The sequence below is a fragment of the Aplysia californica genome, unplaced genomic scaffold (genome assembly GCF_000002075.1).
Source record: "Aplysia californica isolate F4 #8 unplaced genomic scaffold, AplCal3.0 scaffold00188, whole genome shotgun sequence".
Taxonomy (NCBI): Eukaryota; Metazoa; Mollusca; class Gastropoda; order Aplysiida; family Aplysiidae; genus Aplysia; species Aplysia californica.
Genome location: NW_004797458.1, coordinates 145,682 through 171,806, shown reverse-complemented (window position 1 = coordinate 171,806; position 26,125 = coordinate 145,682). Strand labels below are relative to the sequence as shown.

The window sequence follows — 26,125 nt, the reverse complement described above, 5'->3', positions numbered from 1 at the left end:
ATGGGGAGAGAAATACGTAACATTATAGATTGATGAGTTAAAACTACAAGGGTCGTTACATTTCCCCCCTCAGCTACGTGGGCTGTGTGGCCGGCTGTGACGAGATGTTAACCGAAGTCCTCGGGATCCGACCTCTGGCCGCTGCGTCGTCACAAGGTAAGGAGGAGGATCCAGGTTGGGAACATAATTTTACTTTGGGTTTATTTTGGGGGGGGGGGGGGGATTTGGTGGGTTTTTTTCAATCATTTAAGATTCCTTAAGTTGGTGGTTGGCGGGTGCTCTGATGTGGTTTCCTCCTTCTTTCTTACCAAACGTCTATCATCAATATCTCTTCTCCTTCTTATCTCTGTATGTTATTTTCTAGTATCACCTCTAATCTTCAGCACTTAATATTTGTGTTGCAAGTGCTGTAAAACTCTTATTAACACAGCTATATGGTGCTATGTAAGGTACAGTTGAAATTGTCCAAGATGACACACACACACACACACACACACCCCCCCATTGTCGAAGAGTGGTTATCTGAGATAGGTGGACCTCATGGACAGTCATTATATTATTGAAAATAACAGAAGGGGAAGTGCTCATTTTTAACAGCTTATTTATTGTCTTGGTCAGTTTTGACTGTGTCTGATATGGCCAGTGTATCAAGAAATATTAAGAAATAAATAACTCCATGTCTACGTGGTGGTCATGTGAGTTACGCAATTGTATGAAAGCAGCCAATGTTCAAAAGGTTGGGGTCATCGCAGACGATTCATCTCCATAGTTGCTTCCCTCACCCCCACCCCACCCACCTACCTCTCGGGATCTGCCTTAAAATATTTTTCAAGAGTATTGTCAATGACAATCTTTTTTCATCTCGCCGGGAGAAATTTGTATTGGTTGTTAACAATTACACTGGTTTAACAAAGTTTGTTTGCACTTACACATGCACACTTTACTCTAATGTCAGAGAGTTGTTGTGCTATTTTTAGCTTTTGGGCTTTGTTTGTATCTGAAACAGCTTCCCGCCCAAACATGCCAGGTGCCGCACAGAGGACTCCGACAGCCGGCGGCAACAACAGACAAACTGGCACCTCGTCCAACAACTCACATGCCAACAGCAGCAGAGGGGGCAGCGGTGGGGTTCGAACTGGATCAACCGGCTCCAGCAACTACTCAAGGTCAGTCCACACAGCCTCTCCGAGTCTCGGCGCGACCAACAACTGTGCGGGGAACACCAACAACAACTACAACAACAGCTACAGCAACAGCAACAACTACAACAGCAGCAACTACAACAGCAGCAACAACACTCCCGGCTCCAACAGAATGGTGGTAAACAACAGAGACGCTCAAGCCTCGGTCAGGCCTTTCTTCAACAACAGTTTCACCTCCGGCCCCTTGCGACCAGCCGGCCCGCGACCACATACTCCTGCTCACAGATCCCCGCTAGCCTCCGTCCATGGTGCTAATAATAGCTACGGAAACACTGGCCAGGGCAGAGGTCGGGCTCCGTTTGGTTCTGCGGGTGTTTCCGGGAGTGGAGGTGACGGCGACGCGGGGGACAGAGACAGAGCCATTGTGTGCAACTGTGGGAACGACGCTATACAGCTGACTGTCAGAAAGGAAGGACCCAACACAGGTAATATACGGTCGCTTTTAAGCACAAGGGGGCTATCCCGAAAAATGCAGTTTTGAGAAAATCAAAGGTAAAGTTTTTGCCCCTTGTTCAGTTTCTTTAAAAGACAAGGAGAGTTTTCTCTATAACCAATCAAATATGCACACCAATGAAACCAAACTTCTCCTATAGGTAGGGCAATGCCCACTTTTGGTGTTGGTCAAGCTCGCTTGTCCTTAAAAGCGACCAGTTGTATGTTCATTTTCTTGTTTTTTTGTCCTGTGTTTCTGACTGGCGTTGGTGGTCTAGTGCTTAGGCTACCAGACCTGTAATCATGTGATTGCGGGTTAGGGAGTTCGAGCCTCAGCTCGGTCCGATGTTGTGTCCTTGGGAAAGGGGGCGCTTTACACGAATTTCCCACTTGGCTCAGTCCTTTCGGAGACGGACGTTAAACTCCGAGGTCCTGCCTCTTAAATAACCTAATGGTGTTGATAGGGGTGTTGAACCTATACCATTTTTTTTCTCTTGTAGAAATGTTATTTTGTCTGTAGCCATTCAGGTTCCAGTATAATTGTGAGTTTACAGTGGACGCATTATTGTCTCTAGTTTCTCTGCATGATAATTTTTTCCGTAGCAATTTTGTACGCATATACAAATATTTACACATCCATAATATCATGTGCTTCGTGTCCACCTATCAAGTTATTTTAGAATGTGATATCTCTTTGAATGTAATGCACATTGGGCATTTTTTTAAAAATGGAGATGCACATCATAAATACTATTTATTATTAGTATTTATTATTATCCCTCCCCAGGTCGCCAGTTTTATAAATGTTCCGGTCAGAACGGCAGCAACTGCAACTTCTTCATGTGGGCGGACGAAGGAGACGGAGGTCAGAGGTCAAGGTTAGTGTGGGACGGCAGTTGTTGGCAATTGTTTTTTCTCTTTCTTCTGAATTTTTATCACAATGTAGATGGTGCTTTTGTGTGTGTTGGTTAGATAATACTGTATGTTTTGCTCATTGTGACTTTTGTGGATGGTAAGTCTGTTAGTTTGAAAGTTTTTTGTTGGGTTTTTTTTGACTGAACATACTTTTTCATTCTAACATGCATTGCTTGATTGTGTTGGAAAGTTTCGTTTCTTATTTTTTAAAATATAGCTTTTAGTTTTATTTTATTTTATGTGCACTGGCAGCTGTATGTTCACAAAATCACTCTCCTTCACGAACCATGTATCTACTACATGAGGGATTATCACGAACCATGTATCTACAAGAGGGATTATCACGAACCATGTATCTATTACAAGAGGGATTATCACGAACCATGTATCTACTACATGAGGGATTATCACGAACCATGTATCTATTACAAGAGGGATTATCACGAACCATGTATCTACTACATGAGGGATTATCACGAACCATGTATCTATTACAAGAGGGATTATCACGAACCATGTATCTACTACATGAGGGATTCTCTTTTCTTTCTGTTTACCAAAGTTTTTGGTTTGACCGTGTTCAGTTTGAGAGGACTTTAGTGGTGTCGGTAGCCTAGTGGTTAGGCTACCTGACTCGTAATCGTGAGATTGCGAGTTCGGGGGTTCGAGCCTCAGCTCGGTCCGACGTTGTGTCCTTGGGAAAGGCACTTTACATGAACTTCCCACTTGGCTCGGTCCTATCGGAGACGGACGTTAAACTAGGAGGTCCCGCCCCTTAAATAACCTAATAGTGTTGATAGGGGTGTTAAACCTATACCATTTCAACATTTTACTTTTTTGAGAGGACTTTTTTGTACATGTACACCCCATTCTAGATGAATTTTTGGTGAGTATAGTTTACTGGGTTTTAGCCCCTTGTAATTGTGAGGATAAGTGAGAGGGTTTTTTCTTCTTACGAAACTTTTTCCCCATGGTCCGATATCGTTCCAGCACATCGTCGTCGTCTGACAGCCCATGGCGAGCCAACGAGCGCGGCCACCAAACTCCCAGACAACAGACCCCGGCCCGTAACTACAACAACAGTCCAGGCGGGGTGGGGAACAACGCTGCCGAGGACGAAGTCAGCTGCCGATGTGGCCTGCCAGCAAAGTTGTGAGTTTGGAAGCTTTTATTGTTTCCACAACTTTATTTGTTTTGACTCTGATTACAATACATACAGTGGAAGTCGCTGAAACCAAAATCTGTTTGAACTCCAGATTGTCTTCGGTTTAGCTGGGTTTTTGCTTAAGAGAAGTTGCTGAAACAGAAAATGAAAGTTGGATATTTTCTTTTCTTAGGGATTAACTCTTTAAACCGTGAGTTTTTTTTCTACAGTCACCTAAACCTGGTGCACTATGTCTCATTATAACCCCAAAAGCTTGACTCCAACTTCTAAAAGATGGAAACAAAGGCTTTGTCATTACTAAAAAAACTTGGTTCGGGAATAGTTCGGAAAAACAAGCCTAAACTAGCACTAAATATAACGAAACAGTTGTCACAAGTATCGGACACTCCCAGCATCCCATGGGGTTTGAAGAGTTAACAATGTTAGGTTTAAGCGAACTGTGCTGTAGCTTTCAGCTTAGTTACAGTAGGACTGGGTTTTTTCATTCTTCTTTATATTGGCCAAGTAAGAAGTAGACATTTTGACCAATTATTAATTCACAGTTTTTCTTGTCCTTTAACGATTATGTCACACCCCCACCAGGGCAGTGCTACCGACTGAAGTTGTCTTTAGGCCATTCCCAAAGGGGGGATATTAACATGTTCTTATGCGCAGTAGAATTGTAAATGGATTGATTTATCAATGTCATGCTCATACTGTGCCGGAACAACATGGGGGAACTGCTGTTATACTCATCCTTACTCTCGTCATTTTGCCTCTACTTCTGTTGTATGTTTGTCACTCTCTTGTGACCTGCTATTTCCGGGGTGCCTTGATAGTCGAAGCAGACTTTGTGCTGTCAAGGCTAGAGAGGTGAGCAGAGTAAGTCTGATTCCCCGTTTGAACTTCTCTGTTGACATCCACCCCTTGGCGCTCATATGACCTCATGCAGTTGCAAGCCCCGTAAAACTTTACTCGTGGGTGGTTGGCGGGTGCTCTGGTGTGGTTTGCTCTTTCTTTCCTATAAAAAGTCTATCTTCTCTATCTCCCCTCCTTCTTTTTTGTGTTTGTTACTCTCTTGTAACACCTCTAATCTTCGGCACTTATATGACCTTATTGTATAAAACTCTTACTAAAACTAAAACTAAAAACTTAACTAAAACAAACAGTCCGCCATGAAACTTTTAAGCAAACAAATCTTTCTGTTCCCCGCCTTTTAATTTGAAATGACTTTCTCCAGCCTCACGGTGCAAAAGGTGGGGCCAAACACGGGCAGACAGTTCTACGCCTGCAGCAAACCCAGGGAACAGTCGTGCAATTTCTTCCAGTGGGCTGACGAGGGTGAGTACTACAGAGGGGCTAACTGACTATGAAAAAAGTCCTGAACTTTTCTAACCCCATGAGGAAACATCTAGACAGTGACTGGGAATTTGCCAGTCAAATTGTTTACTGCATTTTGTATCAAGGTCTGTTTTAGACAAAGTACAATCTAACATGCACAAAGAGATTAAGATATATAGAAACGTATAAACAGGAATGTATGAGAAAACAATTCCTGATGTCAGGCAAACTCTGGACAATATCAGAAATCTGGATTTCTGGATTCATCAGGAAAGTCAATAGCCTACCGTCTTCTTTGACATAGTAGGATGTAGTGTTTTAGTGTTTGTGCTTTATTGATGTCTCTTATTTTTGCCTTTAAAAAAAAATCCAAACGTCTTGTTTTTGCGTGGGTGGTTGGTGGGTGCTCTGGTGTCATTTGCTCCTTCTCTCCTATCAAACATATATCATCCTGGTCTCTCCACCTTTTTTTTTTTTTTTTGTTACTCTCTTTTAACACCTCTAATCTTTGGAACTTGTATGACTTTATTGTGTTGCAAGTGCTGTAAAATGCGTACTAAAACAAAACAAAACAAAACTTGGATTTTTTGGGTTTTTTTAATCCAAATGTCGCTTGTTATGAATATTTGGAGTGACTTTCTTTTTGGTCAGAACACAAGGTTTTATGTTACTGTAGTATTTTGTACTGTATTGTAAAGCGCTCAGAGCCTGTGTACTTTAGTCGGGGTTGAGCGCTATATAAATTAGAAAATATATATCTGTTGGTGTCACCAAAACTTTAATAACATCACTTATATTGTCAAGGATTGATTATTGCAATTCCTTACTGGCTGGTGTACCTGATGAACAGTTACAACAACTACAAAGAGTACAAAATATTGCTGCCAAAATAATTACTAAAAAACTAAAGCATGATCATGTGACTCCTATTTTAAAAGCATAAACTGGCTCCCAGTGAAAGAGCGTATCATATATAAAATCTGTTTAACTTGCTACAAGTGCTTAAATGATTTATCACCGGACTATCTAAAACAGCTTTTAACACCCTATGTGCCTCCTAGAACGCTCAGATCATCTAGTGACAAAACAACCCTTGTTAAGCCTAAAATAAATTTCAAATCATATGGCCAACGCTCTTTTTCATATTTTGCCCCACTTGTTTGGAATAGGCTTCCAAAAACTATCAGAGAAGCAGAAAATCTAGAAATTTTTAAGAAGAAACTAAAATCATTTCTATTTTCATCATATTTCGATTAGACAGAATGCATCCAAGCTGTAGATCGTTGTGAGTTTGTATGTGCGTATGTGCATATGTATGTATGTGTGTATGTGAGTATGTATATGTGTGTGGTGCGTGCGTGAGTGAATTATGTGTTTGCACGAGTATGTAACACTATGTACCTTTAAAATTGATTTGTAAATCCATTATATGTATCATGTTAAGCGCATAGAGCATTGCATAAGTGGATATGCGCTATATAAATGCAATCCATTATTATTATTATTATTAAATGTCATAAATTATTATTATTATTGTTTTACTTTTCTATCGTGCAGGAGATGGGAACTCGTCATTTCGTGGTCCGGGCAGTGGCTCCTCTGGTGGTGGTCTGGGCCCATTTCAGCCCAGACCAGGAGGAGGAGGAGAAGGAGGAGGAGGCAGCGGGGCCAAGAGGAAGAGACCTCCACCAGGAGGGGGAGGAGACGGGCCGAAGCCGAGGAAACCTCCCACGTGTGGCTACTGTGGACAGCCAGGTTTGTGGGCAGACGGAGGGCTTGGGGGTTTTTTTTTGTGGGGGGGGGGGGGGGGTGTTTGGTTTCTTTTTTGGGGGTTTTGGTTTGATAAAATTGCTTTATCAGATCACGACATCAGTGCTTTCTTGTCCTATCTCCATTTTTTTTAGCTTTGAAAATGTGACTTCTTCTTAAGCTCACTCTTTGTTTTGAACTGTTTTCACTGTTATTAATAATATAGATAGACAAGAAACAATGTTTTAAAACATGGAGATTGGACAAGAAGGCACTGAGGTGGCAAGATGTAGTACTGGAAATGGAATGGAAGAAGAAGAAGAGGTAGACTAAATAGAAGTTACATATATACACAGGATCAGGAATGAGGATTGTTTAGTTTAGTCCGGTATTATTTTCAGTCTAGAGAGGTTGCTCAAATGGAAGAAAAAGATTGGGGGTTTATTTATTTTCTTTTGGTTATCCGCTGTATTTTTTTATTCACCATGTTCAGTTTAAGTAGGCTCCCTTCTCTATATATGTGGATCCAAAAAATCAAATGTGTTTGTGTGTGCAGTTTAGAATGTTAATCCATAATGTGGCATTTTGTCATATGAGAAGCATTCTGACATAATATGTTACTTCTCGGATTCGAGCCCTATGGAAATAGATACATCACGCCTGTAGGTGAAGTTTTTACAATTGTATTTATAAGTATGAAATAATAAAAGACAGGTTTTAGGTAAAGAGTATGGTGTCAGTAGAAGAATTTGAAAATCTACAAATTTGACCCTTGTCTTTTTTTTTGGCCTATATCTTTTTTTTGGTAGATTGTGAAAAGTAACTCTTTTTGTCGGCACGTCTCACATATTTCTTTTGGCGTGGATCTCTTCCTATCACACCCCTTTTCCAGACAAATTGTAAGATCACGCAGCGGCAGATATGTACCTCCAAAAACAAAGGAAGAAAGATATAAAAGAAGTTTTTTACCATCTAGCATAAGGCTTTTGTCAGAATGAGCATAGATGTGTGTTGCTCTTAGAGTATGTATCTGTATATAACTCCAAAGGTCTAGTATTTAAATTCCTGCATGTGGTTGAATGATGCATTTGATATGTACATTTTGTCAACTTTACTTCTCCTTTCATATTGAATTTAAATGAGAGTAATATATATGATTGAATATTTTTTTAATGTATACTTGCATGTGTTTTTACGGTCCTGTACAGCCAAGGAAAATTTCTCTCTGGGATAATAAAGTACTATCTTATCTTATCTTATCTTATCGTATCTTATCTTATCTATATAGGTCACAGGAAGCCTAAGTGTCCGGAGCGGAGTGGGGACTTCTGACGCTCTCGTGGGACGAGATGTCATGAGACTGAGATTGTCTGTGATAATAATTAATTGTCTGTCGCTGATGAACTTTCCAGCAAGTGATTCACTTCCTTCGCTCCTCCCCGTCTTCCTGGTTAGCTTCTCCGCCGGCTGCTGATGGGAATAATGTTTGGATGACGGTGTCTTACGCTAAAGTCTTTCAATTCAATGGTTGAGCTTACATATTTTTTACTTTAATTATTTGTTATTGTTTTTCTTTGTGTGTGTGTGTGTGTGTGTGTGATGAATTTGAGAAAATAAGACTGAGAAAATGATTTTTATATATGCATGTTTGTGAATCTAATAAAAAAAAATTTTGTTTGGGAAGTACTTATTTAACAGATAAATTATGGTCGCTTTTAAGGACATGCGGGCTAACCCACATTTCAGGAGTTTCCAGAAATCTTGACCTACACCAAAAGTGGTAGAGAAAACTCTCCTTGTCTTTTAAGGAAACTGAACTAGGGGCAAAAACTTTTCCTTTGATTTTCTCTAAGCAGCATTTTTTGTGATAACCCCCTTGTACTTGAAAGCGACCAAATAAGACTTAAAAAAGAATTTTGATGTGAAATTAGTGTTTTCTACAGTGTATACAGTTTTCGTTCAACATCCCTGTCTTGAATGACAGTCAGTTGGAAAGCTGTATGTAGACAGTAGAATAGTGCTGTCTATTATATATTGACAGACAGATTCTCAAAAACTCTGGGCCTTATTTTCTCTTCTCGGGACAAGTCTATTGGGTGATTTCACGAGGAAAATTGTGGTAGTTATGCAGGGAGTGCTGAGACTGAGCTGTACCATCACACATGCGCACATGTGTACGCACATACACAAACACACACACACACACCAACACACACACACCAACACACACACAATCATACACACACTCACCAACACATGCACGTACGCACACACACATACACACACACAGAATGATTCTAGAAATTATTCTCAACTCTTGCCAGATGTGTTCAGATGAAACTATGGGTCCATCCAAAGACAGAAATACCCTACATATATATATGATTTTATTGGAAGTTCCTTCATGTTCTTCTTCTTCTTCTTCTTCTTCTTCTTCTTCTTCTTCTTCTTCTTCTTCTTTTTCTTCTTCTCTTTCTTCTTCTCTTTCTCCTTCTTCTTCTTCTCCTCCTCCTCCTCCTCTCTTCTTCTTTTTTTGTTGAGTTCACCTCCACTAGCATGTCAGTCTGTCTACTAGTCAGTATGTTTGTTTTAGTACTCTGACTCGCCATCTTCTGCAAAAGTGCTTTGGATCTGACATCTGTGGACTCTGAGTGATTGGTGTGTTACAGTAACAGTCAGGAGCCAGGGACTGCAAACCTTACTTGTATTTACTTGGATCCAGAGCTAGAATCATAGCAGGCGGCACATGTCCATAGCTGCTCATCTCTCCTCTCCAGCGTCCACCTCAGGATCTTCCTGCTAATTGTCTCCTTAAGGAGCTGGTTTGAGACACGCCTGACCACTCCTCGGAGCAAACTTTTTTTCGCTGTGCCCCGCACACACTTTTCTTTTATTGTGCCGAGTGTGTGGGAGTCTGTCTCCCCTTGGTCGGACTGCAAACCTGTGTTTGGTGTAACGATTAAAACTTGGCTGTAGCACACAGGAGACCCATGTTTAATTCAGGTGTGGGGAAAATTTTTATTGAGTGTCTTGGTCTTTCTGCTTGGATGTTGTGTCCCTCTCAACCATCAGCCCGGGTTGTCCCTGACAGGCAGAGTTGAACCCCCCCCCCAAATGATGTAAATTGTGTCGACTGGGGTGTTAAAACACCTGTTAAAAAAAAGAGACCTGTTGTCAGATTTATATCCACTGTTTAGGCCTACATCAAATCATTTTCTGATTTGTCAGAAAGATAGCAAAAAGAACAGGATTTTCCTGAAATACATGTTAGAACCAACATGTTCCTACTTCAGCAATAAGTTGTGAACTTGTGTGTATTATCAGATACTGATGAGATACCTTGCTTTTGAAGATAGGGTTTCATCCATCAGGGTCTGGATAAGTCTATCTGTAAGGAATGATTTAATCCAGGAGTACATGTTTCCCTCGATTCCCATGTTTTGCAGTTTTAAGAGTAGTCCTTTCCTCCACACTCTATCGTAGGCTTGTTGGAGATCCGCAAACACAGCCGTTGTCTGTTCCCCTCTTTGAAGTCCATCAATTATACCTTGCTTTGATGTCCAATAATGTCTTGTGCTTCCTCTGGCCAGCAGTGAGTTAAGTCTTTCAGTTGTGTGTCAGTCTGTGAGTCTTTCAGTTGTGTGTCAGTCTGTGAGTCTTTCAGTTGTGTGTCAGTCTGTGAGTCTTTCAGTTGTGTGTCAGTCTGTGAGTCTTTCAGTTGTGTGTCAGTCTGTGAGTCTTTCAGTTGTGTGTCAGTCTGTGAGTCTTTCAGTTGTGTGTCAGTCTGAGAGTCTTTCAGTTGTGTGTCAGTCTGTGAGTCTTTCAGTTGTGTGTCAGTCTGTGTTGTAGTTGTAGTCATGATATGTACACATGCGTCTGTTTGCTTCTGTGCTCGCCTAGTGGCTAGGCTCTCGGACTCCCAACCATAAGGCCGTGGGTTCGAATCCCGTCAGGGGCCAGACGTTGTGTCCTTGGGAAAGACACTTTTCCGGAATTTTCCTCACTTCAGCCAGGTGGGAATGGGTATCCAGCTGAAGACAGAGAAAGGTCTTGTCAGTTTGTTAGTGTTTGAATGCTTTATCAGCTGCTTGCACTGTATGCTTCCCGGGCAACAGAGAATGTTTCTGAGTGTTCTATGGTCTGCTGGGGTAATAATACTATAGTGTAAAGGGGCTAAGGTAGGGCTTGCTGTTGATCGGGGTTCCGCGCTTTACATATGCTATATTATTATTATTATTATTACATGTATTGTTATTAAGAGGTCTGATAATAATTATTTATGGAATGCTTGATATTTGTGTAAGATTTATTACACACATGTATATATAATGGACAAACATCTATCGTCCTTGTCTCTCCTCCTTCTTTTTTGTGTTTGTTACTCTCTTGTAACACCTCTAATCTTTGGCACTTATATGACCTTATCGTGTTGCAAGTGCCGTAAAACTCTTCTTACAAAACAAACAATATATAATGAATAAATCTGCGATGTCTTTTCATCCTGTATAGATTTGGTTTCTTGTTTTATGTTTTTCTTGTTGTTGTTAACTCCTACAGTGGGGTCTGCATAAACCGAAATCTGGAGGACTGCCAGATTTTCTTCATTTTAGCCAGGTTTTCGGTTTAGAGAGGTTCCAAAATTAGAAGAAAAAAAAATCAGGGACTGTGTTTTCATCTGTTTTACGCCTGTTTTCAGATTAACTGTATTCTTTGTTCAAGTCAGTTTTGCATTCCTGCTACATCTGTTTTATTTTTTTTTCCAAAGTTATCCACTTCCAGATCACTGTTACAGGGATCAATTAGTGGTTGGTGGGGGTTCCGATGTGGTCTTCTGATTCTTTTCAGTATGTCTATTATTATAAAGTCCTACTTAGAAGAACAGGAACGCCCGACGCAGCATGGTGGAGACTGGTGGAGGCAGATGCTAAGAAGAAAATTAGGCAATGATTGCTGGATAGATAGATATATATAACATATTGTTCAGAAGGGAACTGTTGATGGCCTAAGCTCATTTGGGATTTACTGATTTCCCACCCAAAATCCACGTCATCAGCATTTGACTGAACTGCTGCTTATTGGTGTGCAATATGACTCCTTAGAGTTGGTAAAGAAAAAGAGAGAGATTATATATATGCATGGTATATATAATGTTGTAACCTATAGCTTGTGAAATGAGACTACCACCATGCTGACTCGCTGTAAGAAGGAAGTCAGCGTCCATGAGAGCCGGCTAAAGTTTCGTTTTAGTAAGCATTTTACGGCACGCACAAATGGGTCATAAAGGTGCTGAAGATTAGAAGTGTTGCTTGAAAGTGACATACAAAGAAAAGAAGGAGGAGAGATACAGATGATACATGCTTGATAGGAAAGAAAGAGTAAACCACATTAGTAAAGCACCCACCAACCACCCACACTAACAAAAGAAATGTAGCTTCTGAACTAGCTCAAATACAAAAAGTGCTAAATCTGTAGACCTGTCAGATGCACCAGTGACGCTAGTTTAACCATATCCGAACGTCGTGTTTTACTATCGTATTCATATCCATATGACGGGAACTCTGTGCCACCACTTTCCAAAGAGGAAATTTACTCATTGATCCGATCTGTACGCTTTGCACAGCAGTCTGTCAAAATTATTTTTTTAGAAATACTGAAAGTTTCAAAGAGATACATTCATACTAGAAGTATTCTAAAATGTGAAGAATACAACCCCGGGGGTACAAAATGACCACAAGGCGTATGGATAGGGTTAAGTTAAAGGCTAAATTTGTTACAGGTGCACTTCTTTATAACGAAATCGTCACTGCTATCGGCACAAGAAAATTTGTAGACATTTGAAAGAACTTGTTCCATTTTACAGAGACGTGGCTTCAGAAGCCAGATAGGACATTCGTCCTCTGTTTCCTCCTGTTTTGTCCTTTGTAGTTGAGTGGGTGGTTGGTAGGTGCTTTGGTGTGGTTTGCTCCTTCTTTCCCCATCAAACATCTATCGTCATTATCTATCCTCTTTCTTTTCTTTGTATGTTACTTTTTAGTAAAACTTCTCATCTCCAGAACTTTCTTGGCCTGATTGTGTTACAAGTTCAGTACCGGGTAAAACTCTGACTAAAACTAAAAACTTCAAAGTTTGCATTGTATCCTTATTGTCTGGAGAAAATGCTCCTGATCAAATTTAAAACCAGACTGGGATGCAACCAAGGTGTGTAAGTGCATTTTTTCAAGGAAAACTTCATAACCACATACTGCTGAACAAATGACTCCTCAAACACACACTTCACACAAACTCACAATTCACAACATATCACGCTGGAAAAATGAACAGAGACAATAGCGCCCAATCATTCTTATTTACAGTTTATTATCTTGACAATCATATGAGTCACAATGAGGATATGCAGTTGGTAATGAAAAAAACCCATGTGAATTAGAAAGTCATTCTCTCCAATTTCCTTCGAGTTGAAAGCAGACACTCTTCAGTGAACCAAAAAGAATACACGTACAACAAGCATATCTGTCCTCCCTATTTATTTGCTGGTGCCCTATGTTAACCACATGGTAGATGAAAATGCAAATAAGCCTACAAGTACATACATGCAGCTTTCCACTCCTGATAGAGTGTGATTAAAGGCCTTCAAATGTAGGCTACACACTATTTAGGTGACATCAGTAGTCTAGTGGTAAGGCTACTGAACTCGTGATCATGAGATCGTGGGTTTGAAGCTCAGCTCGGCCCAACATTGTGTCCTTGAATAAAAGCATTTTACACGAATTTCCCAAATTGGCTCAGTCCTGACAGAGATAGACATTACATTTCCCGAACTCAGTGCTTTCTTGTTGTATCTCCATTTTTAATAACTAAAGTGAAAACAGTTCATAACAAAGAGTGAGCTTAAGAAGAAGTCACATTTTTACTGTAAAAAAAAATATGGAGATATGACAACAAAGCACTGAGGTCATTATTTGGAATGCGTGCCTCTTTAATAACATTACAACGTTGCAAGGGGTGTTTAACCTATACAATTTTACACATTTTTTTTTTCACAAATTATTTACTGACTGGCAAGCATAAGCCTCCTTCCTTCAGACTGGCCTTAGCTTGGAGAATGTCGAGCAATAAAGGCCTTGCATGACGAACCGGCAGAAGGAACAAACAAACAAAATGAACAGACAACCACACTCCATTTCGCCAGTACCCACAGAATGGAAGATTTTCAATAGATTAGAAGGCCTCACAATTAACCTTTCACTTTCACACAGCCTATCCACAACTGTCACATCTTGTAGACCAAGCTATCATTATTGTGCACACTTTACAATACAAAACAGATGAAATTACAATCCTAAACAAACCTCTGAAACACTAAAACAGTTTTTTTCTTCATATTGAGGGAAACACAAACGCTTCGTGGACTCTTTCCACTGTATAAATATAGCTGTGGGAGAGGAAGAGGACAAGACAAAGCAAGTTGGGGCAGAATTATCCATCCTACATTCGTAACTGTACAAGTCGAATGCTTCTTGTTTGTTCTTTTTCAGAGAAAGCTGAAAATCCTGAGTCTATTTCTCACTTGTAAAATGTTACCAGATTCTCCAGAATCATTAAATAGGAAGAAGTACAATATGTCATTTATGATGAGTCATTCTCACCTTATTGTCACTACTAAAAGTAAACCGTATCCTTACGTCGCGTTTTACTATCGTATCCATACGACATGGGGAACTCTGTGCCACCATTTTCCAAAGAGGAAATTTACTCGTTAATCCGATCCCTAGCTTTGCATAGCAGTCTGTCAAAATGATTTTTTTGAGAAATACCGAAAGTTTCAAACTCGAAAAGCAGGACGTGACGATCCAATGGCTTTCCCACTTGGCCAATACCTCATGAAAGAGTAGAAAACTATAGCCAGTAGCCATTGGTGGCGGGGAATGGGCAACGTGAACCCTACCGGAATTACACGGTCACAGGGCAGTTAGGTCTTTCCAGTCTCTTGAAAACTCCTAGTACCCTCCTATCCTCAACATGAATGGCCTCTTCTCAGGGTGGGCAGACAGTCCACAGACACCCCAGTCCTCAATGCCATGACAACAAACTCAAAGAGATCTTCATAATAGAAGTATTCTAAAATGTGAAGAATACAACGCCGGGGGTATAAAATTACCCCAGGGCGTGCGGATGGGGTTTAGCTTTAGATTCTGACTTATTGCTTTTTCCAGTGGAAGACGAAGACTACAGTAATAAAGAGTGAATAAAAAGTTTTATCTAGAACGGTGTTTTTAGACTGTTGAAAAACGATGGCTCACTCTGTCACAGACTATAATTTGAACTCTTGATTGTTAAACCGTGATTCCCTACTAATACGCAGCCGTTCGAAGAACTCAATATTCAAGAATAAGGAAATGACAGCAATTGAAATGTGTCTTGTGTATGATTGGAGGGCCCAGGACCAAAGCTAAATGTTTTCTACTATAAGAGAAAAATGATTTCACTCTCCCAGATGGACGAAAAAAAATAGTACAATAAGGTAATAGTGACTTATTTATATAAATAATAGTATATTATGTATGTAACATGAACTGAATCAGTGAAATATACAAAAATAACAAGACAACTATCGCTTTTTCCCTGCAAGCTTGGTTTCTCTCAACTGTTTGACTTCATTTTCATGGAAGTGGGACACAGCAGAGGTTTCAGCCAGCTGAAAAGGAAACAAAAAAGCGAAATAAGAGAAATAAGTTCCTACTCCCTGATAATTACCTGTTTCCCAGGATAACTGTAATGTCCATTACTATTAGGCAAACCACCTCTATTGCCTTAGTATTTAGGAAGACCTGGCAACTGTAACCACTGGCACGTATTTTAGAGAAGAGTGGTCACTACTGGTCAGTAATAAAGAGTACGTCTACCGGTACAGTCGTGTCTGGCTCCTGTTGTTTTCAATGTCTGTCTAGATCTACATGTTGTGATTGTGAAGTCCCGACGATACAATAACAGATTCATGTTCTCGGTCCTTTCAAACCCACAGTCCTGGCTTAGTGAATAGAGCATGAAGAAAAGAAAGAAGGTAAAGACACTGCTCTCCATAATTCCATGTCCCTAAAGCCGTCAAAATTATCCAAGACGGCCACCCATTGTTGAGGAAAAAAAGTGATGGTCTTAGACAGAAGGAGGAAGGAATTGTGCAGTATCATTTTATGATACTTAAAAAAAAAAAAAAAGAAAGTGGGAGGTTTTCGTTTGTACAGGTGATTGTCATGAACACATAGCCGCTAGAGCAGGTTGAACTGTCCATGAACACAAACGTTCATCCTGCACATCATTCTTCCACAAGAATGGTAGCACCTTCTGCTGGCGTGAATTTGGTTCCATTTGTTCATATCCCCCTCTTCCAACTTATTGAGGAGGAGTGCCCGGCTTTCATTTTCAAATACGTCTCCGTGAATAGGATGGTGTATGTGTTATATAAAAAATATGGTCCTACGTGGTGGGGGGGGGGGGGGGGGGGGGATAGAGGAGAATGTTTTTTCAAGTGTTAAAGCAGAAAAGGATTCAGATGACGTTTGGCTTCTGCTAAGGCGAATGAGACCAGTTCTGACAAAGAAGAGTTTGCCCCATTTTGAGAATTTAAAGCTTCATTTGCACAAGGTAACAAAGAATATTATACCTGTATAACTGTATAATAAAATTGACTTTCAGTCTTACTGAATTGAGAAATGATAGAAGAGATGAATTACAATGAATACTGATAGAAAATCGCCAAAGATGTCTTGAGTGGAAGACACACTGATACTGATCTCAACCCACAAACCTTCAATCACTCACCGTTGAAAATTAATTAACTAACGAATAACAACAGTATGCAATCCTACCTTCACTGACATAATTCTATACCACTGCCCTTCCTGGTCATTTTGCAAAAAAACATAAAACAGAGATCTCATTACACTTATTTCTATTTACAAGAAAAGATTACACAGGGAAACTTACCATGTCTAATAAAATGTCAATTTTCAGTTTCAGTAAATTATTCTCTTCGTGCAAAGTCTGGTTGGCTTTCCTCAAGCGTGTCACCTCCTTGTGGCTTCCTCCTCCCCCAGCACTCTCTGGGGAAAACGACAAAAAGAATTTTGAGGCAACAATTCTAATTTTTTTTTAAACAACAACAGCAAAAAATGGAAGAGAGAATAAATGATTTGATGAGATAAGACTAAAGAGATAAAAACAATGCAATACATTTCTTCAAGACATACCTAGCCCATGGAGGCAGAGCGTTAAGTGCGTGTGTAAACATACAATGTGTGTGTGTGTGTGTGTGTGTGTGTGTGTGTGTGTGTGTGTGTGCATGTGACAGAGAGAGAGAGAGAGAGAGGGAGAGAGAGAGAGAGAGAGAGAGAGAGAGAGAGACTGAGAGAACAGACAGAAGAAATTCTGAATTTTGTCAAGCTTGCTTAACATTAAGAAGCCAAGTGAGCCAAAAGAGAAAGCATGGCATCAACAGTACGCTTCATGAGTGTCCCAACACAACTGAAAAAGTAAAACACATTTGTGAAGACACTATAAGAAAAAGCGTAAGAAAATATCTCTTGTATTATACTAAACAACGCTTGGTTGAGAAATTTGAAAAATGGAAGACAAAAACAAAAATATAAATTATCGGTAAGCAAATTGTGCAAATATTCTGGAGCAGCGGCAGTCAAACTTCCCTTCATCATCACAACCTCAAGTTTAAAGACAGACATTTCCATGGCCTCATCGGTCAGATGTTCTTGATGGTCTTAGCTTGCTTTAATTGAAAGCTCAAATAAGAGTGAAATCGAAGGATAGGCAAAAAGATTTAGGTGGAGGTGGAGGTGCAGTTCACAGTCTTCTGAGAACTGATTCTTTAATTTTCAATGGTTTATGCAAAAAACCATTCTAACACTTACTCACCATTTACCCATAGACCATTTTCAAAAGCAACTTCATTTCCACCTAGGCTCACTTTAACAGCACCATAATCAAGACCAAACTCAGTCCTCGATTCACTTGCATCCAGGTGGAGATTTGACAAAGACTGGGCTCTACGTGGAGGAGTCTTCTTGGGTGAAAACTTGTTGGCAAACAATCCCAGAGGCATGATTATTTTTCTCTGAAACAAATAAAAAATGAATTAAAGCAGATCAAATCGCAGATCTGTGTGCAGAGGAAAGAATGGGACCTGAGAGGATGAATTATAAATTATAATTGAGACGCGGTTGGGATAGATCTGTCACTGACAAAAAAGCACTGAAAAAGACCTGGGCAAACTCGACCAAAAAATAGGAATTTTTCTCAAAATCCTACCTAGAAATCAATCAGAGTTTGGGGTAAAAATATGAGTCTCCAGAACCCAAAAAGATTAACATTGCATTACAAACCACGAACTAGCAAATAACGTGACTAATGAATACACAACATGCAAATAAAAATATATTTCAATTTCACTTCATTTACAATAAAATCATAGTCATACAAATACTGCAAATAATACACCAATTCCATGTCATTCATGAAAAGCTGCTTACGGCTGATGGAAATGGAATTTGAGCAAAAAATAGGATTTGATGCAAATCCAATCGAGATTCTTGAACAAGCAAAAATATTGTTTTTTAATTGAAGGCGAAGCTTAGGGCTCTGATTTTTTTTTTTGCGTACTTGGCAGGTCTGCTAAAATGAACTCGGTGACTCATAGCTCTTCACAAGCAATAAAATAAAAGATATACGGAAACATTCTTCATGCATGGAACCTCTTCGGGGCAAGGAGTGACTACCAGACTGCTGGTCAAATCTAGATCTAGTTTTATATAAAAGTCTAAAAACTAACAATTTTCCAAATTTCACTTTAAAGACAACAAAGGCCTCGTCAAACTATTTCTTAAAACTATCTGCCATCACACCTATTCAATACTGAAACGAGTGGTCCGGAGCAATCTGTCATTTAAACGATTTTGTTTACTAACAAATTACTGACATATTGGAACTTTTTTTTCCTCCCAAATCCAAATCAAAGCTCTTCGGCAAGCGTCAAGTTGATACATGTCCAGTTACAACTTAGTCCGTCGATGAAATGGTTTGCAGCATTGAATTATCTTAAGAAGGAAAAACCATTCATGTGTTCTATAACAAATTAAACATTCCTGCTGAAAATGAACTTGAAATGGCGGCACTGTAAATCATTCTGACAAAAAAAAATACCACTTACAAATCGTAAAGAAACAGCAATCAAAGTGACACCATTACTATCATTACTAATGAAAACAAATCGAATTCGTTTACAGTAGGCTCCCTTAGGAAGCACTTCCTTGTAATGTACCATGCAATTTGGTTGGCTAGTGGAAAATATTTCACCAATCACATCTCTTGTACTATGAGATTCTTGGAGAACTGTGGAAGGTTTTTGTATTTCAGAGTGATATCCCTTGGTAAGTTTTTCCTGGGTCGACGGCTTATGTTGACATGTGAAACTTTTCAGTTTGAGATTTATATGCCATCCATGTTCTTTGCCAAAGTTCACACCAAGAAATAAGTGAAGGAGAAGTTAATTAACTTTCTTGTTCTTATTCTGTCATCACCAGTGAATATTTTGGGTGTAAGTGTACACTTGCGTGTATAAATTGTATTGGTGGAGTATCATTGTCAACTTTCGCTTTCCACTCAAACTAGAGTCAATAGTGACAATAGCCTACTCTCAATGAACTCGATGACTCAATGTGAATGTGAATCAACGTTATTATAGATCTAGGCCTATTAAATCTACTTATTACCGTAACGATAAGGCTATAACAATCTTTCAATCTGTTGTTGCCCAGGCCTATTGCCAGATAGCCTACATTTTAAGCAAATTATTCCAGGAACGACTTACTTAAGTCTTAACGAGCGACCACCCTAACAATTTACAAACACAATATAAAAGGAAAAAAGAGACCTCCTAACTAACCCTGACCCAACCCCTAACCTTACCCCAAACCCTAACCTTCCATTTTACTCTGTTTGATAGCGGTGGCTAGTTACGGAATTCCTCCCTTATTGTGTAGATCTCTTTGTCTTTACTGTATCCAGATCTGCTGTTCCAAATCCGCCAATAATTGCTCACTAAATCATAATGAACAGTTAATTTTCTGACTTTCATAACTCGTTCCTTATTTTACTTCACATTGGCTTTTGACAATGTGTGCATTTTACGAAATAGTGGAGATTACTATTGTGGCGGCCAAATTATGAGGCGTGAAGAGTAGGCTACAGAAAAATATGGTAGTAGCCTATCTATGAAAATGCAGGCTGTTTTGTTGTGGGAGAAAAAATGGAGTACCAGTCCTTTCATCACACGGTCATTCGGTCACACCGGTGCCGTCAAGACGTCACTGTCATCTCATCACTCTCCAAATCTACAAGGTTGAATGGAGAAGGTCATTTCGTCGCACACTTGAAAACATCGAATGCGCATTGTCCTGGCTATCGCAAATCATGATTTTTGGGGGAGGGTTGGGTGATGTGCTGAATGACGGATGAGGCGGGGGGGGGGGTCCGAGTTGTGTGCCAACCTGATTAGCTACACCATTCATAACTGGGTGAGTTTTGTTGAGTAGTTTTTATTGGGGGGAGGGGGGGTTGTAGTTTTAGGCTTAAATTACTTTAAAACAAGAGGGCCCGGTCTACAACGATTACGTGCTTGAATTGGGGATTCAGAATAAAGACTGCAGGCGCTGATCCTCCAAAACTCAACTATCATAACAATTTTGACGCGAAATTATTTCGTCGTACATAATTTGTGATGTGATGAGATGACCGTGTGACGAAATGACCTGTTTCCAAAATATGTTGTTTTGACTTTGATTAAAGTTTAGTTATAAAATGGCCGGCACTATTTCTCCGAACGTTCGGGAAAATAAAGCTGGGCACTATTTCTCCGAACACTCTGAAATCACACCCTTTCCCGCATATTTCGGATAATAAAAATAAAATATAGATCTATAATTATATTATAGGCCTACCAAAGATTGTTCGTATACAATATGGTTCAATCGGTCCAAAAAATGTCCGTATTTATATAAAGAAATGCTACAGTTCCAAACAGTTTTTCGCTACAGATATGACGTGTGGCCTATGAAGGGTGCTGCTCTTAAACTTAATGTGTTGCGTTCACTCGTGAGCTGTCTAGATCTAGATCTATGGAGGGTTATTGATAACGATACATAGAGCTAGCATCTGCGTTTGTCGAGGCCGCGACCAATCAATCGTGGCTCGATTTTTTGGTCCCCGAAAAAGTCCAAAAAAAAAGAAAAGAAAATGAAACTCTTTACTTTTGAAAGAAAGTTCACTTAGCTTCACTTCGTCTCTTTCTCACTTGTTGTCACCACGTTGATTTGTTGAATACGTTACAGTTACATACGATTTGTATTGCTGTTCCTCTTTTATTTTTCGTTCATTTTTCCCTCTTTGTGGTGTTATATTTTGTTGGTGTGTATTTTTTTTTCTTGTTATTGTTCTGATGTGTTGTTTTTCTATGTATTTTTTTTGTTGTTGGGGAAAAGGGGGGGGGGGTTGTATAGTGTAACGTCATTTAATTTGATGTTCATACAAAAGGTATTGTGTAACGTCATTTAATTTGATGTTCCTACCTTCATTAGATTCTAAATATATATACCTGTATAGATTTAAATGTGCTATGTTAGAGCGTTCCACCAAAACCAAGTACAGGTACTGACACTGGCAGGCCCCCTGTGTGTGGTTCCATAATTTCCATGCAATATCCTGTACTTTTTAAAACAAATTACGCACATTTAGGGTTAAAACGGTCAATCTTCTTCGGACAGGTGGACACACGCCCTTATTTGTTAATTGTTGTGGTTGTTTCTGGGCTGTTCTAGTTTTGATTTCATTCTGTTGTGAAACCTTTCTTTTTCACGTTTTTACACTCATCTAAAAATCTCTAGACTAGATCTAGCTCTTGAAAATTGAAATAGATCTAAACCCAAAAATTTGCTCCGTTTTTTTTTTTAATGGACGATAATCGTCCACTCAAAAGAAAAGAGGGTCAGATTTCTCCGTCTCTCGGGTGCCTCAGGCAGTACCCGCCTCGCTAAACCAGTGGGCACACGGCCGGAGGAGAAGCTGAGAACAGATACCACCTTTGATTTGCTCCTTCCCAGACCTCGCAGAATGACGGAATGAAAGTTGGCGCCGAACTCTCGCAAATAGGCAAACAATCACGACCAGAGCGGAAGCCGGAAACCGTTCGGAGAAATAAAGATCGGCACTATTTCTCCGAACGTTCGGAGAAATAGTCACTTCGTTATAAAATTGTAATTGCAACTTCAGCTGGGTGTTTCTCAGCTTGCTGTTGGTTTTAGACTCTAATAATAGGTCCATGCTGTCCACAATCCGAGTAGTCTTGGCCCTTTCCTTCTCTATACCCTGCAATTCTTTTTCTGGAACATTGCAGTGATCTGGTATCTACTTCAGGATGATACGTGTTGGCTTCAATCTTTTTAGTGGTTGTGTTCAGGACATCTTGACTTTGGGAGGGGGGGGGGGTTAGAACTTAGATGGGAGAATGGGGGATGAAATCTGGGGTCTTGTTCTGCACATGGCATGCTTGCTGACACATCGTAATCATCATCATCATTGTAATTATCATCATTATCATCGTAATTATCATCATCATTATAGGTTTTTTTTCAGAGTTCAGGGAACTAACAAATGGCTTCAGGCTCAGGAGATGGATCGTCAAACAGCTCAGATATCCCCAGAGGACTCATCAACAGGATGGGAAATCCTGTTGGACGAGGCTCAAGGTCGGTTTTTGCCAGTTTTTTTACTTTCTTTCTTTTTTTTTTTTTTTTTGTTGTTGTTGTTGCTGCCTTTCACTGACTATCCACCCATCATCTGATACTTTTCTCCTGCTCATAAAACATCCTTCAAATTTTCACAGTACCGGCACAGTAATAGTGTTTAGTGGGTGCTCTGTTTTTGTTTACTCATTTCCCTTCTCTTCAGTATTAATTTTATTTAATTCTGTTGCACAGACGTTTTCGCCTGACTGTGGACAGCTTTGTTATTATTTGATTATTCAAGCTGTAAGGTCTAAAACTAACTAGTGTTGTGCTGAATATAAATGTACTTTACTTTACTTTTCCGATCCAGCGGCCATTTGGGTTCTAGCCCTTCGGTCTGTCGATATGGCAAAGATTTGACAGGTTTTAATCAGCTGTGCTTTGTCGCTGTATAGAGTGTTTCCGATGTCTGGGGAGGCAGGTAGGTAGGTGCTACGCAGGTCACAAAGTGCTGGGCAGTTAAAGAGGTGGTGTGGTACTGTTTCATCCTGGCAGTCGCACAACGGGCAGTTGGGTGGGTATCCTTGCGGATCCTATTAAGGTAGGAATTTAGTGGTATGTGTTGTGTTCGCAGGCGAAATATCGTGACTTGTTCTCTTCTACTCAGGGAATTTATTGCGTCTTTAGAGTTGGGAGCTGTCATGTGTGCAAATACAGTTCTTTCAGTTTTGCCCATTGCCCATCCATTCAGCCACTGTTCCCTGGTGTTGCATTTGATGATGTTCTTAATATAAATGTAAAGTTCCTGTGATGAGATCATCGTTCAATGGTGCGAAGGTTGCTGTTTCTCATCTGTGTGTTGTGTTTTTGGTTTCCCCAGGTTGCCGTCTGTGCGGGGCCACCGAGACTTGACCCTGGGAGGTATACAGAGGAAAGTTTTCACACCGAACTTAGCTGCTGTCAAAAAGGCTGCCAGCAAGGATGAGTGAGTTTGTAAAATTTTGTCTGTAAACTTAGATGTGGTATGGCTTAGAAACTGATATACTTACACATGCTATTCACATACATCATACCATGTATTTCAAAAAGCTCCTAATATTAAGATGCTCTGTATGCTAAAAAGTGTTATTTTTGAAAATGGGGATAAAAAATCTGAATTATCCGTATTTTATTCATATATATTACATTATAATTTTTTCCCATGGTGACAATTAGTAACTAGTTCTGTTTTGGTATTGATATTCTTCAATAATCAAGTGATAATTTGAATTCAGTGATTGTAAATAAGCATGACATCATGAATGAAGTGCTCTGCGAGTAAAGCAAGGAGGAATAAAAACCAGTTTTGACTTTCTTTTTCTTTCCAAGGCCTTCGAAGCAAGCCTCCGCTCCCAGCTCTTCAAAGTCGGACCAGACCGACTCGAGGGGAAAGGGCAGAGGTCGGGGCAGGTCTGACCGAGGCCGTGGGCGGGGCAGAGGTCGTGGAGAGGACAGGACCATCCAGCTGCAGTCAGAGTTCGCCTACGGCCCGATGGGTGGCCAGTCTTCTGGTGCGTCCTGCTTGCCATTCGTGCCGTATCAATTTTATACACTTTTAAATCAAATTGGGATTAACTTCATAAAAAAATGATTTGCCGGATAAATCTTGGTTTCCCGTGTTGTATTGTTCAACTCTTTCAATTTTCCCCTGTTTTTGCTGGTTTTAATGAGGGAGCTATTTGTCAGTCATTGCCGTTAAAGTTGTGTTTTACTCTGTTTATCTCAGTTTTTCTGTTTCCTTAGTGGTGAATGAGTTACCTTGAATTTTTGTCACAATAGAGATTCAAGAACATAATAGGTGCTTGTTAGTTTTTGAAGGTATTGAGCTCTAATCTCATGCTCTAGTTTGTGATTTTAGGTTTTTTTTCAAGTTTTATTTCTGAGCAACTTGGGGATTTTTTTACCATATAGTGCATATCTACACTCTACAGCATTTTTATCGAATATGGTATACTGCATAGCTTGGATGTACGTTATATCATTGCAATTGTTATTACTACCTGTACCTATCTTAAGAACACTGCAAATGAGACACAGGAATTCTTTTGTATGGTTTATCTATTGGAATCACTCTGGGGTTGATTAGATGACAAGGACATGTGGTTACTTGAGGGAGGCCTTGCACTGCCAAGAGCGAAATGCTCGCAGCTAAAGGGATTTTAAAACAACAACAAAAACATCAATTGGAATAAAATTCATTTGCAGAAATGCTTTTGTTTCTCTTTCCCCAGGGTGGAGCAGAGGTAGTGGAGGTGGTGGGGGAGGCGGGGGAGGGGCTGGCGGGTCGCGGCAAAGGGATGCTGAGGCCGCGTCCTTCAAGATGAGTCTGAAGCAGAGCACGAGCTCAGAGGATGACAAGAAGATACTGGAGGCCTTGATGAGAGACGACGTGAGTGGCTTGTGTGTGTGTGGCTTGTACAACTTGTTGGTATATTTACTCTTAACATGCCATTACGAACAGATTTTTATGTTCCTAATTTTTTTCTGACATGTAAATTATTCTTTGTGTTTTAAAGGCAGTCATAGTGAAATATGCACAGAACACAAAGATTTCGGAGTTCCGACTTTTTCGCTATGTGTGTGTGACAGACTGTAGTTACTTTGAGGGGGGGGGGGGTCATGCTTGTCTTTTTTTAGTAAATGATGGAAAAAGTGGAAAGATGGCAAGTCGTCACATTTTGCCTGTACTTACAGTTGAAATGGAAATTGTCAAAGATGGCGACCCATTGTCAACAAGACAAGTGGTTGTCTTAGACAGTTGAAGTCTTGGATCATGTCATTATAACATTTTTTTAAATGCAAGGAGGAAAGTGGGAAGTGGTCATTTGTACAGGTAATTCTCTTGTCCTTGGAGCAGGTTTTGACTGTATTATGGGTCGTGGGACTCAATTTTTAAGGTTTTTGGTTTTGCCTTGTGCAGTTTGTTTCGGACATTTCAAGCGGAGATCCTCACATGAGGCCGGTCAAACTGCCGTTGAACTGCAACATTCCCTCTGTACCTTCTGTAAAGGATGAAATCAAAGCTGAGCCGAAAGGTGAGTCTTTTTGTTTCATAAAGGAAAGGGCCATTTTATCCATGTTATTTTCCAGTCAGTTAACAATGAGAGATACCATGATAAACATGATGGTGTGTTATGTACAATTATAAACTCTGTGACACTGATTTGTATCACTACAGTTCTTTACGTAACTGATAGGCTCAGTTTGAGGGCAGCAAATCACATACGGTTTGTCAAATTAGAAATACTGAACTGAGAGAGGATCCCAGATGTTGCCCACGTGCACAGGTGGAAGTGAAGATTTTAAGTACTCAAAATGTGGCAAACCTTTGTGTCAGAATTTGTCTCATTGGTCATAGCAGAAGCTACAAGTCATCTCTTTATTCCTTCTATTTCTCTTGAAGAAATATTCTTCACTGCAGATGCATTGGTCATCATCAGACATTGAAGAGTGAACCTCCCCCCAGGGCGGTGCCACTGACTGTAGTGTATTTAGGCCATTCCCAAAGGGGGGGG

At 40.0% G+C, this 26,125-nt stretch overlaps 3 protein-coding genes across 4 annotated transcripts in view; 2 read left to right on the top strand and 1 right to left on the bottom strand.

Moving 5' to 3' along the window:
• The window catches only part of LOC101862350 (DNA topoisomerase 3-alpha), a 37,027-nt gene extending 27,803 nt beyond the window's left edge, over positions 1-9,224 (top strand). Inside the window, exons 26-32 of the mRNA XM_005098624.3 lie at positions 74-156; positions 1,007-1,627; positions 2,422-2,512; positions 3,540-3,701; positions 4,934-5,034; positions 6,592-6,789; positions 8,072-9,224. Coding sequence (XP_005098681.1) covers positions 74-156; positions 1,007-1,627; positions 2,422-2,512; positions 3,540-3,701; positions 4,934-5,034; positions 6,592-6,789; positions 8,072-8,115 — 1,300 coding nt within the window. The 3' untranslated portion in view covers positions 8,116-9,224. The remainder of the gene's footprint in view (positions 1-73; positions 157-1,006; positions 1,628-2,421; positions 2,513-3,539; positions 3,702-4,933; positions 5,035-6,591; positions 6,790-8,071) is intronic.
• A 3,896-nt stretch (positions 9,225-13,120) lies between these two features.
• LOC101862114 (protein chibby homolog 1) lies at positions 13,121-19,105 on the bottom strand. 2 transcript variants are annotated; one of them, XM_005098623.2, is made up of 4 exons: positions 19,001-19,105; positions 17,710-17,908; positions 16,768-16,883; positions 13,121-15,478 (listed from the first exon to the last, which is right to left on the bottom strand). In XM_005098623.2, exons 2-4 carry the CDS (start codon positions 17,894-17,896, stop codon positions 15,392-15,394), a joined length of 390 nt encoding a protein of 129 aa, XP_005098680.1. In that variant the 5' UTR covers positions 17,897-17,908; positions 19,001-19,105; the 3' UTR covers positions 13,121-15,391. The 2 variants fall into 2 exon arrangements, with proteins under 2 accessions (XP_005098680.1, XP_035825732.1); XM_035969839.1 differs by lacking the exon at positions 19,001-19,105 and adding an exon at positions 18,696-18,714.
• Positions 19,106-19,237: 132 nt separating this feature from the next.
• The window catches only part of LOC101861890 (DNA-directed RNA polymerase III subunit RPC4), a 13,465-nt gene continuing 6,577 nt past the window's right edge, over positions 19,238-26,125 (top strand). The window contains exons 1-6 of the mRNA XM_005098622.3: positions 19,238-19,387; positions 22,480-22,592; positions 23,452-23,556; positions 23,940-24,121; positions 24,842-24,999; positions 25,531-25,645. Coding sequence (XP_005098679.1) covers positions 22,498-22,592; positions 23,452-23,556; positions 23,940-24,121; positions 24,842-24,999; positions 25,531-25,645 — 655 coding nt within the window. The 5' untranslated portion in view covers positions 19,238-19,387; positions 22,480-22,497. The remainder of the gene's footprint in view (positions 19,388-22,479; positions 22,593-23,451; positions 23,557-23,939; positions 24,122-24,841; positions 25,000-25,530; positions 25,646-26,125) is intronic.